The 12,276-nt window shown below is 47.0% G+C and overlaps 1 protein-coding gene across 4 annotated transcripts in view; it reads left to right on the top strand.

Moving 5' to 3' along the window:
* MYBPC2 (myosin binding protein C2) overlaps nt 1-12,267 on the top strand; it is a 70,730-nt gene extending 58,463 nt beyond the window's left edge. For all 4 annotated transcript variants that reach the window (XM_083582486.1, XM_083582487.1, XM_083582488.1 and 1 more), the window contains exons 25-30: nt 5,164-5,303; nt 7,694-7,853; nt 9,102-9,238; nt 10,809-10,995; nt 11,590-11,633; nt 12,043-12,267. In XM_083582486.1, the coding sequence (XP_083438612.1) occupies nt 5,164-5,303; nt 7,694-7,853; nt 9,102-9,238; nt 10,809-10,995; nt 11,590-11,600 (635 nt within the window). In that variant the 3' untranslated portion in view covers nt 11,601-11,633; nt 12,043-12,267. The remainder of the gene's footprint in view (nt 1-5,163; nt 5,304-7,693; nt 7,854-9,101; nt 9,239-10,808; nt 10,996-11,589; nt 11,634-12,042) is intronic.
* Nucleotides 12,268-12,276: the final 9 nt, after the last annotated feature.

Here is a 12,276-nt window from a genome sequence, read left to right on the forward strand (position 1 = left end):
CACATAACAAAAACTACCATAAAATAATAATAATAATAATAATAATAATAATAATAATAATAATAATAATAATTACTACTATTCTTTATTTATACACTGCCCATCTGGCAGGGCTTCCCCAGCCACTCTGGGCTGCTCCCAACAGAATATTAATAATAATTTAAAAAGTGATAAAACATCAAACATTAAAAACTTTCCTAAACAGGGCTGCCTTCCGATGTCTTCTAAAAGTCAGATAGTTGCTTATTTCCTTGACATCTGATGGGAGGGCATTCCACAGGGCGGGTGCCACTACTGAGAAGGCCTTTTGCCTGGTTCCCTGTAACCTCACTTCTCGCAGGGAAGGAACCACCAGAAGGCCCTCGGAGCTGGACCTCAGTGTCCGGGCTGAACGATGGGGGTGGGTCCGCTCCCTCAGGTATACTGGGCTGAGGCTGTTTAGGGCTTTAAAGGTCTAATGCTATCAAAAGTAAGGGGTCCACGGTTTGGCTTTTGAAAAACAAGGGGTGCTTAGCTACTTGGGAACCACTGGTCTAGTTCAACACCCCACCCAGCTCAATGTGCGAATCTTGTAACAGAATCTTAATTTTGTCTTTGGTGAGGTCCACTCTCGCCTTGGTGCAGGTAGTCAGATAGGGAGATGAAGAAACACTTACAAAAGGCCTAACATTTTCTAAGCGTTGTGCGGACATTAAAAAGGAAGGCGGTAGTTGAGTGTGCGCACACCGTACAAGTAAAGCCAATGACTTCAACACCTCCTGGGGACTGTGGTTTGTTAAAAGATGCTGGGGAGCAAAACAGCAGTTCCCAGGATTCTTCAGGGGAAAGCCATGTGCTTTAAATGTGTGGAGCCAACTCCTGCCCACAGGCTCACAATCAGCTGGCGAAAGGAGCAGGGAGGGAAGAGGGAAGCAAGCATTCAAACAACTGTTCTGCTCTTCCCTTATCTGGCCAACGGGTGGGGCTGAGCTGGTCTTTACCATTCCATTATATAATATAATTCCATTATAATCTTCCCTCACTGCGAGAAGCCAAGTTACAGGGAACCAGGCAGAGGGCCTTCTCGGTAGTGGCACCTGCCCTGTGGAACGCCCTCCCACCAGATGTCAAAGAGAACAACAACTACCGGACTTTTAGACGACATCTGAAGGCAGCCCTGTTCAGGGAAGATTTAAATGTTTCATGCATTACTTTATTTTAATTTTGTGTTGGAAGCCGCCCAGAGTGGCTGGGGAAACCCAGCCAGATGGGCGAGGTATAAATAATAAATTCTTCCTATTATTATTATTCCTGGAAGGCAAGAGGTGCAGGCAACCAGTGGCCCTAAACCCAAAGCCCAGAGGCGAGAGTTTCCTTCGCTTCAGCTCTGCTGTCCCAGGGCGGTTGGAAGATGGCCTGGCAACTTAGAGGGAAGCAAGGGGTGGGCACAGTCTCTGTTCTCCCCCCTCCCTTCCCCCTTCCTTCTTGCTGCAGCTGCTAAATTGTTAACAAGCTTTAATCCAGGCCTGCTCCATCAGTCTCCTCTCTCCCCGTGGGAGACCGAGATGCTCTCAACTCCCAGGCCTGCGAGAGAGACAGGAGGGTTGGCAGGGCACTAGGCAGCCTTCAGCCAGCTGCGCAGCGACCTCAGAAGATGCTACCCATGGAAGCAAGGCACCTCTTCGTCTGGCTGGGCTGGCAGCTGCCTCCTGGCCTCTACCCCACTGGGGTTCTGTCTAGGGAGAGGAGAAAATAATTGAATCCAGTTAGCATTTAAAAGCAAACATCCCAACAGACCCCCATTCTGAAACAAAGCACAAACCGAAACACGTCCGTCCTTCAAAAACCCACCCTTTCCTGCATTTTGCAATGCAGCTCTCCTGCCAAGGAATGTGTACAAAAATGTCTGTGCTTTGTTGTTGTTGTTTAGTTGTTTAGTCATGTCCGACTCTTCGTGACCCCATGGACCAGAGCACTCCAGGCACTCCTGTCTTCCACTGCCTCCCGCAGTTTGGTCAAACTCATGCTGGTAGCTCCGAGAACACTGTCCAACCATCTCGTCCTCTGTCGTCCCCTTCTCCTTGTGCCCTCCATCTTTCCCAACATCAGGGTCTTTTCCAGGGAGTCTTCTCTTCTCATGAGGTGGCCAAAGTATTGGAGCCTCAGCTTCAGGATCTGTCCTTCCAGTGAGCACTCGGGGCTGATTTCCTTCAGAATTGATAGGTTTGATTTTCTTGCAGTCCATGGGACTCTCAAGAGTCTCCTCCAGCACCATAATTCAAAAGCATCAATTCTTCGGGGATCACCCTTCTTTATGGTCCAGCTCTCACTTCCATACATCACTACTGGGAAAATAATGTCTGTGCTAGGGTGAAGCAAATGCATACGTAAGTGAAAATAACATTCAAAAATGTGTTTTTGAAATTAAATTCTTTCAACATACTGCAGCACAATACAGATAAGTAATGAATTATCCTACCCTAACCCAGAAGTTGGGCAATAAATGCAATATAACATCCAAAGAACACAATAAGTTCTTACCCCTAGACTACCATTTGTACAGAAGGCGATAAACATTTTATGTTAAACATTTCCCCCCCTAATGTGAGGGGTGTCCTCTGTTTTCATTTTTAGCCATGTACATAATATAGCCGCACCATAATAAAGCCTGGGTAGCTCAGTCAGTTAGAGCGTGGTTTTGCTAACGCCAAGGTTGCAGGTTCGATCCCTGTATGGGACAGCTGCATATTCCTGCATTGCAGGGGGGTTGGACTAGATGACCCTCAGGGTCCCTTCCAATTCTACCATTCTATGATTCAATCAGTTCCGAAAGGGTCAAACCTTGTGCTAGAGAAAAATGCATGATACTAGGAGAAATCGCTTTTCAAAAATTAGGCAAAGTTGCACACAAAAATGTGTGTATTAGGCGGCATTTGCACTAAAAAGCAAATGAAATTTCACGGGAACTTCATCTTTCCACACCCACCCGCCTACACACACTGATGTGGAATCGTGCAAAAGAATTCAGAGGAAAGAGAAACTCAGAGAAACTGAAATGGATTGATTTGTCCATCCCTAATTCTCCCCCATCGAAGTACTAACCAGGCCTGACCCTGCTTAGCTTCCGAGATCAGACGAGATTGGTTGTGTTCAGGGTAGTATGGCCGTAGTGTGGATGGGTGGCGCTGTGGGTTAAACCACAGAGCCTAGGACTTGCTGATCAGAAGGTCGGCAGTTCGAATCCCCGCAACGGGGTGAGCTCCCGTTGCTCGGTCCCTGCTCCTGCCAACCTAGCAGTTTGAAAGCACGTCAAAGTGCAAGTAGATAAATAGGTACCGCTCCGACGGGAAGGTAAACGGCGTTTCCGTGCGCTGCTCTGGTTCGCCAGAAGCGGCTTAGTCATGCTGGCCACATGACCCGGAAGCTGTACGCCGGCTCCCTTGGCCAGTAAAGCGAGATGAGAACCACAACCCCAGAGTCAGCCACGACTGGTCAGGGGTCCCTTTACCTTTTAATTCCCCCCCCTTCCATTGGGAGACATACTTGGTGTCCACAACTTCTCTCTTACCCCCCTTGCGCCACCCCCCCATCCTGACCTCCTTGGTGCCTGGTACCCCTTCCCCACCCCCTCCTCCCCCCTCTCTGCCTGTGTCACCATTTCTTATCAGCTCCCACCCTTCCCCCACGGTAAGAGGGGAGAGATCATGTTCTTCCATTCTATATTTAAGCTTCCCCCTGATGGTTTAAGCCAGATGTCACCTCTCCCGACACCGCCGAAAAAGGCCCCCCTCCCTTGCCCTCCCCAGACACGGGCAGTTTCTGATCAGCCGCCTCCTCTAATCCCGATCTGGCTGGCGGAATGTTTGAAGTGAAATTTAGCATCTTCCAAGAGCCTTCTGGGAATCTGCCTTTGAAAGCAGAGCACGCTGGAGAAGGTGCTAGCCGCAAATCTGCCCTCCGGCCCACCCCACCCCACCTTCCTAGCACCAGTGGACAGGGCTGGGTCTCTCTGTGTTTGTGTTGCATGTTTCTACCATGTATTGAATTAGCTGCTTCCTGCATCTGTTTCAGCCAGGGGTGCAATGACACTTCAGCAGGGTGCCTTTGGGTCGTTTCAGGCTATTGTCTTACCATTCTTAACGGGCTCCCCTCTTGAGATGATATTGTGTACTATCTACTTACTGTAGATTCCAGCGTATTAGGTGACCGGGCGTATTAGACGACCCCCCAAATTGGCAGCTGCAATTTGGGGGTTCGTCTTATAAGCCCAGTCTTTCTCCTGGCACGGAGCCCGCTGCCTGCTGCCCGTACCCGGCGTATAAGACGACCCCCGACTTTTTAACTTCTTTTCCGGGGTTAAAAAGTCGTCTTATATGCCGGAATCTACGGTAACTTTGAAATGTGCTGGATTTGCTCTGTCTGCTGAGTGGAGCCCTGGACTTTTGTCCCAGAGCCTGCTGACAGCATTTTAGCAGGTTACAGAAGATGGGTTCAATGATTTACTCATGCTATCCCCATTTAGTAATAATAATAATAATAATAATAATAATAATAATAATAATAATAATAATCGCCCTTCCCGGTTCAGAAAACCAGGCTCAGGGTGGCTAACAACAAATTTAAAACACTTAATTGATGCAACAAAAAACAGCATAAAATACAGTATAAAACGTGAAAAGCAATAAATTCAGAATTCAAAAATCAGTTTAGGGGGAAATCCATCCAATAAACATTAGATGATCACCAGGGCTAGCTGGCTTAATTAATCCTATTTGGGCCAGCGAGGAGACCAGGGGAGAATTAGCTGTGGGATCCCAGATTGGGTAATTGTCATAAAAAGGGGAGGGGAGGGGGGGAATAAAAGATCAGGCTAAGTTCAAATTGAAAGCCAGGTGGAATAGCTCTGTCTTACAGGCCCTGCAGAAGGAAGTTAAATCCTGCAGGGCCCTGGTCTCGTGGGACAGAGCATTCCACCAGGTCGGAGCCATCACTGAGCAGGCCCTGGCCCTGGTGGAGGATAATCTGATAATTTAATATGGTTTAGAGAGCTGCTGGGTCTATTGTATTTGTTTACATCATTTTAGCAATTGCAGGGAACCTTTTGCTTACATCGTTTTGGCTAAGGGACCATTCCCTGTTTATCCATAGTGATGCAGCCCTTGTTGTTTCCCATTCCTTCTGCAGAGAAACCGGGTCCAGCACACAACGTGATGGTGAAGGAAGTGTGGGGCTTCAATGCCTTAGTCGAGTGGGAGCCTCCCAAGGACGATGGGAATTCGGAGATTACGGGCTACTCCATCCAAAAAGCTGACAAGAAGACCATGGTAAGGTTCCCTTTCCCTATTGGGCTTCTGCTTGTAGTAATGATGAATCAAAGTCTAGTAATGGGCTTGGTTTTTCCCCTGGCTCTCGCTGAGAATGTGTGCCAGCGGCTACTTTGCAATGTTGCAAGGGTCTAACTGAGGCAGGACATTGTGGGTTGTATGCAGTGCTAGTCCTACTCAGAGAAGACCCATTGAAATCAACTAATTGGTTTAACTAGGTCCATTAATGACAGTGACTGCGATGGCTTCCAGTCCATTTCCAGGACCCGCTCAAAAACACTGGTCTTTACCTGTCAGGAGTAAGCATGGACCAATGGTACCAAATAGTATGGGAAACAGCCTTAATAGAAAAATTAGCCAATAAACTGAAACTGACACGGGGACAAATAGAAGAAGACGCCTTCACCCCAATATGGCTCCCCTTTATCACATACACAGCCCAACAAGACAACGACAAAAATCCACCAACAGCATACAAATCAATATGGCTGACCTGCTCCAAAACACCCACCCACCCCACTCACACACGAAAACAAAGACCACCACAGCCAACCACAAATGAACAGCCACACTTTAGGCCAACCCCAACCTCTCTCACCACCAAAGAAACACAAGTGAATAGCAGAGAACCTGCACAAGCGACGCTGACACAAAACTCCGTATATATTAAGTATAATAGAAACATCGCCACCCAACCCCACCCTCACTCACCTTCCCCCCCTCCACCTCTTTCCCCCTTTTCTTCCTAATGTCTCAACAAATGAAACTGATCTGTAAAAAATGTTACTTAGAGAAGGGGGGGAAAAGAAGAAGAAGAAGAAGAGTTTGGATTTGATATCCCGCCTTTCACTCCCCTTCAGGAGTCTCAAAGCGGCTAACAATCTCCTTTCCCTTCCTCCCCCACAACTAACACTCTGTGAGGTGAGTGGGGCTGAGAGACTTCAAAGAAGTGTGACTGGCCCAAGGTCACCCAGCAGCTGCATGTGGAGGAGCAGAGACGCGAACCCGGTTCCCCAGATTAGGTGACTACCGCTCTTAACCACTACACCACACTGGTGTAGTGTGAGGCATTGCACATACTTTTGCAAACCAAGAAAATCTTTAATAAAAAGACGTTAAAAAAACAAAAACACTGGTCTTTAAAGCCCTTCATGAGATAGGGTCAGGGTATTTGAAGGACCACCTGTCTTGTACTTACCTGCACATGAAGATCTTCTGCGGTTGGCCTCCTACAGGTGCCCCTGCCATCTAAGTGACCAAAGGTGAGAACATTTTGGTGACAGCACACCAGTTGCAGAATGCTCTCCCTAGAGATGTTTGCTCGGTGCTGACCTTATAATCCTTTTTGGCAGGGGCAAATGCTTTAAACATTTCCCCCCATCAGTTCTTTAGGCTGTGTTACACATCTAAAGCACACAACTCTCTCTAAAGAATCCTGGGAACTGTAGTTTTGTCCCTCGTGGAACTACAACCCCCAGCACCCTTCACAAACTACAGTTCCCAGGATTCCTGAGGTGGGGTAACTCGTGCGCTTTAAACATGCTTTAAATATACGGTGCGTACCCAGCCGTCGATGCAGTTTTAGACCCTGCTGCTTGCTTTTGTGAGTTGGTTAGTATAAAAACACTTGCGACAAATGGATACTGAATAGTTGTGCAAAAGGGAAGCAGCCTCCCATCCTAAGTTAGTGACCCCAATTCAGTTAGAATTAATTCATACAAACATGCTCAGATTGCTCATTTACTGCTGACACTATCAGAGAGAGAAAGAAAGAGAAAGAGAACTTCCCCTACCACTGTGAAGGTTCACATTTTGCCAGTGGCAAAATTCACAGCAGGAAGACCAGGCAGCAGTTCCAAGCCTGCTACAAGAGCAGCATCAAAGGAGCACAGATCTTGTTTCTGGAGGACATGATGTAGTTACCTCCCAGTGTGTGTGTGTGTGTGTGTGTGTGTGTGTGTGTGTGTGTGTGTATATATATATATATATATATGATTTATATCCTCTTATTTTAGGCTACAAGCTTTCAGAGTAAAAATAAAAATCCAAATGACAGATATGTAGAAGTACATCACAGAAAAGAGCATGTAAAAAACAACAACAGGAGGAGAAACTTTCAGCTAGATAAAATAGAAAAGCTGGGCTGGTTTTTTAAAAAAATAAAAAAGAACATCGTTCCCTTGCCTACTGCCAAAGCTGCATAAAGCACTTATGCACAACCAGGAAGCCTCAATCCTACATCGCCTCTCATCCCACTTCTTGAGCATCTACTCCTTCCCTCTCTGTGGAGCCTGCACACCTCTCTGTTGTTTTGAGGGGGGGGCACCTGTGGCTCAGATCCTCCCTCCCCTGCAGCTATTTCTCTGACCGTCCCTGCTCTCCTTTCGCAGGAGTGGTTCACAGTATACGAGCACAACCGCCTCACCCGCTGCACGGTGTCTGACCTCATCATCGGCAACGAATACTACTTCCGAGTCTACAGCGAGAACATCTGTGGGCTTAGCGAAGCTCCCGGGGTCTCCAAAAACACCGCCAACATTCAGAAATCTGGTAAATGCGGTGGAACCAGATGGCGGCTGGCAATTGCTCTAGCGGTCTGGGAATGGGACGACCAGGGCTTAGCAGAAGGGGCTGCGGTCTGCACCTTCCAGGCTAATGCACAGAAGGGAACTTCGTTATCTGCTGGCTTTCACGCTTCTGAATGCTCTGGTGCAGTTCTTGGCTCATAAAAAAGGCACCAAAAGACATTAAGATGCATATTTTGAGGAGAAATATTCAATCAAACCAGGGCTTTCCGGGCTCTGGGCTCTAGCTATTTTTGGACTGCGGTTCCCATCGTCCCTGACCACTGGTCCTGCTGGCTAGGGGTGATGGGAGTTGTGGTTCGGGGCCAGCTGGAGACGGGACTTATCCCAGGTTAAGTCTGTATAGGATTGAAACCTGTATAGGATTGAAACCTGGGCTACTTCATGCAATGCATACTGGCTAGATGTTTTGGTCGTAAATCGCTCTGGGTTGCCTTGGGCAAGATAAAGTGACTAACAAATGTTAATAATAATAATAATAATAATAATAATAATAATAATAATAATATTTTGAGTAGTTTGGATTTGATATCCCGCTTTATCACTACCCTAAGGAGTCTCAAAGTGGCTAACATTCTCCTTTCCCTTCCTCCCCACAACAAACACTCGGTGAGGTGAGTGGGGCTGAGAGACTTCAGAGAAGTGTGACTGGCCCAAGGTCACCCAGCAGTTGCATGTGGAGGAGCGGGGAAGCGGGGAACCTGGTTCACCAGATTACGAGTCACCAGATTATGAGGGGAAATAATATATTCATGAATGCAAATTTAAATGCGAATTTTCATGCAACTGCCGTTGGCAGTTTAGTACCCAAAAACACGAAAGCCAACACACGTGAGAATGACGCAGACTAGAAATTAGCTGGCAATGCAATCCTATTCATGTCTGCCTGAGAAGCAAACCCCGTTGAGTTTATTTCATACACACTGCTTGATTGTAAAAATCCTCAAAGCGGTTTACAGAAAGCTTCAACTGGACATTAAGAGCTGTTCGACAGTCTCCCTTGAGAGCCTCTCGTTTTAGCAGAGGCTGGATGGCCGTCTGTCATGGATGCTTTAGTTGAGATTCCCAGATGATCCTTGGGATCTTTTCCAACTCTCCAGTTCTATGATTTACTCCCTGGTCTGTGCGTATAGTTGGCCTTGCAGCCCAATTTGCCCATCCCTAAGATCCACTGATGGATTTGCTGTTTCCCTCCCCTCCCCTTCCCTTTCAGGAATAATCTGTAAACAGCTAAACTACAAGGAACATGACTTCAGCCATGCCCCTGTGTTCATGACGCCCCTGGTAGACCGGACAGTCGTGGCTGGGTATACCACTGCCTTGAACTGTGCTGTGAGAGGATTTCCTAAAGTAAGTGCTGAGTGAGGAGGCAGAAAGGGATGATGTCGAGTTGTTTGGAGTGGCTGCTATCAAAAGACTAGGAATGTGGCGCTGAGAGGGATGTGAGATAACTGGAGGAGGGGAAAGCATGAAGACGGGGAAAGTGAACCGTGGACTAAGGATGGTACGTCCAAAATGTTGGGCTTTTTTTAAAAAAAAGTGTTGCAACAAATAAGAGAAAACAACCTTAGATTCAGTAAATTATAACCAGTATTAAAACGGTGGATTTTTCTTAATAGCAACACACACCAACGCCTCAATAATTGTCAGATACTGTGAATATGATTTTGAAGATGCTGCTAATTATTAAAGTAAACATGCCTGCGCTTCCCCCCCACCCTGCCTCCAGCCATTCATTTTTTTTGTTCCACATAAGGAGGGTGACAAGGTACCACCAGTGATAATTAGTGTGTTGTGAGGGAGGTGATTAAGCCTTCTCTCAACTGCTAGCACCCCCCCCCCCTTCTGCTGGCATGTTTTAATTGATTTTCTCCAAGAGTTCCTCCAGCGTGTCAGTCAGTAATTTGTGGGAGGAAATCTAGCACATACAGGAACTTTGAGGTTTGCACAGTTAAAGTGGATTAAAGTGCTGCCCTGGAGCAACAAATCCACTTTTAAAAAAGCCCAGTTTTTTTTGCAGTTTGGAAAAGCAGTGCAGAAATGCACTGAAAGGAATGAATATTTAATAGGAAGGCATGTGAACCCCCTGCAAGCAAATCAGAATGAGTGCTTAATGTCCTATAACCACCCTGCAAACGAATCACAATGCTCAATAAAACATTGGGCAGACCACATCTGGAATACTACGTCCAGTTCTGGGCACCACAGTTTCAGGATATAGACATGGTGGAATGTGTGCAGAGGAGGGCAACCAAGATGATCAAAGGTCTGGAAACCAAGCCTTATGAGGAATGGTTGAGGAAGTTGGGTATGTTTAGCCTGGAAAAGAGGAGCTACGATAGCCATCTTCAAATATCTGAAGGGCTGTCATGTAGAAGATGCAGCAAGCTTGTTTTCTCCTGCTCTGGAGGCTCGGACTCAAACCCAATGGCTTCAGGATACCAGAAAGGAGATTCCCACTAAACATCAGGGAGAACTTTCTGACAGTAAGAGCTGTTTGATGGTGGGAATGGTTGTGGACTCTCCTTCCTTGGCGGTTTTTAAGCAGAGGTTGGTCTAGCCTTGATCTACTACAGATGGGATGCATTGTCAAGCTGAAATATGAACTCTTTTTAGATATTGAATTCTGGAAAGACACCTGGAATCTGGCACACTTGGGTTTTTTTTTTTTTTAAGCACATGGGTGACAAACCTTCATTTTCAGGGATAAAAGGTCGGCATCATTTTCAATGCTAATACTTAAAACTGATAGGTTGGGGATTTTTTGCACACAATTTTGGTTGCAACCGTTTCGCCTTTGAGCGTCTGAGGCGGTACAATTCGATACATGACCATGTGGTTTAGAATGGAGCGTGTGGTGATCAGGATTCCTTTCATCTGGATTCCTTTTAATCTCTTCTTGCCCTTTGTCTGTTCCCAGCCCAAAATAATCTGGATGAAGAACAAAATGGACATCAGCGGGGACCCAAAGTTCCTGCAGAAAAACAACCAGGGAGTGTTGACCCTCAACATCCGCAAGCCGAGCCCTTTTGACAGCGCCACTTACTCCTGCAAGGCCGTCAATGAACTGGGGGAGGCCATAGTGGACTGCAAGCTGGAGGTCAAAGGTGACTGCAGCATGAAAGGGAAATGGGTTGTCATTGCTCAGATTCCTTTTTGCTGCCGTTGTTTTAAAAATAACGACATACCCAGCCTAGGGATGGTGCAGCACAGAGGAGAGAAGGGGAGAGCTTTAGTCCCAAGATCTGTTTCGGAAACTGAAACTTGAACAGCAATGTTCAAGAACCCTGATTTGTGAAGGGAAGCTTTCTCTCAGCCATTCCATAAGCTCACCCCACATCCCTAAAATGGGTAGAAGTTACGGTTGTTTTATAGACTGCCAGGTTTAAACCTGACAATTCCACTTGTACCTTTGGGGTGAGGGATATGTGTTCCTTCAGATGTTCCTGGGCTTTAGCTCCCGTCATCCATGCCTGTTGGCTGATGGGAGTTGCAGTTCAACAGCCTCTGCAGGAAGATGTTTGCTTAGAAGTGCAGAAAGGAGGACTCCATACTTATTTCCCACATGCATGCATAGGCAAGTGGGATTGGTGGAAGTGGAAAACACAATCCCTTCTCATTCACAGAGAGTAAAAGTGTGTCTGCCAAAACTCTTGCTTGATACTCTGTTCCTCTCCTCTCTTCTCCCCCCTCCCCCACAGCGCCGCAGTAATTTTATTGCCACAACTGCCAACACCTGGAAGAGGTGAGTAACTCGGAACACACCATGCTGGGTGAAGAGGAACAAGCAGTTATTTGGATTTCAAGGCAGAAAACGGAATTCCTTTATAAATCTGGAAACGACTGCAATTTGGAGGGTGGAGAAAGCAGCCTGGTTATGGGGGCTGTGGCAGTCTGCGATAAGAGTTGCTGAGTGACTAGAATTTGGGCCGGGGTGGAGAGGGAGAGCGCTGCGTATGTGTCGTATCAGACCTGGTTAGCAGGAACAGAGCCTAGTAGTCCGAAGCAAGACCGAATGTGCAGGAACCGTGCACAGAAGCCGTGCTTACAAAATGGAGGAGGGATGCTTGAGTGTGCTTACCTGGATGAATCTGTTTGCCGCGCCCTACTCACTAGCCAATGGTGTTAATTCCTGCTCTGCTCTCTCCACACAGCTTACGATCACCCCCCTTCTTTTCTCCACGGTGTCCCTTCCCACCTCGTGCAGATGCTAAGTGGGGAAGGGGATTGAGGCGTCTTCACCTCCTCACCCCACTGAAGAAGCTACACATATCATGCTTGGATAGAAGGAAGCTAACACAGACCAGCTAACCTGCCCCTGTATCTGTCCGTGTGCCTGTCTGGTCCGTTGTTGCGTCAATAAAGTGACCTTGATGGGATAACCTGTG

Source organism: Podarcis filfolensis, assembly GCF_964270895.1.
Source record: "Podarcis filfolensis genome assembly, chromosome: 13".
NCBI lineage: Eukaryota > Metazoa > Chordata > Lepidosauria > Squamata > Lacertidae > Podarcis > Podarcis filfolensis.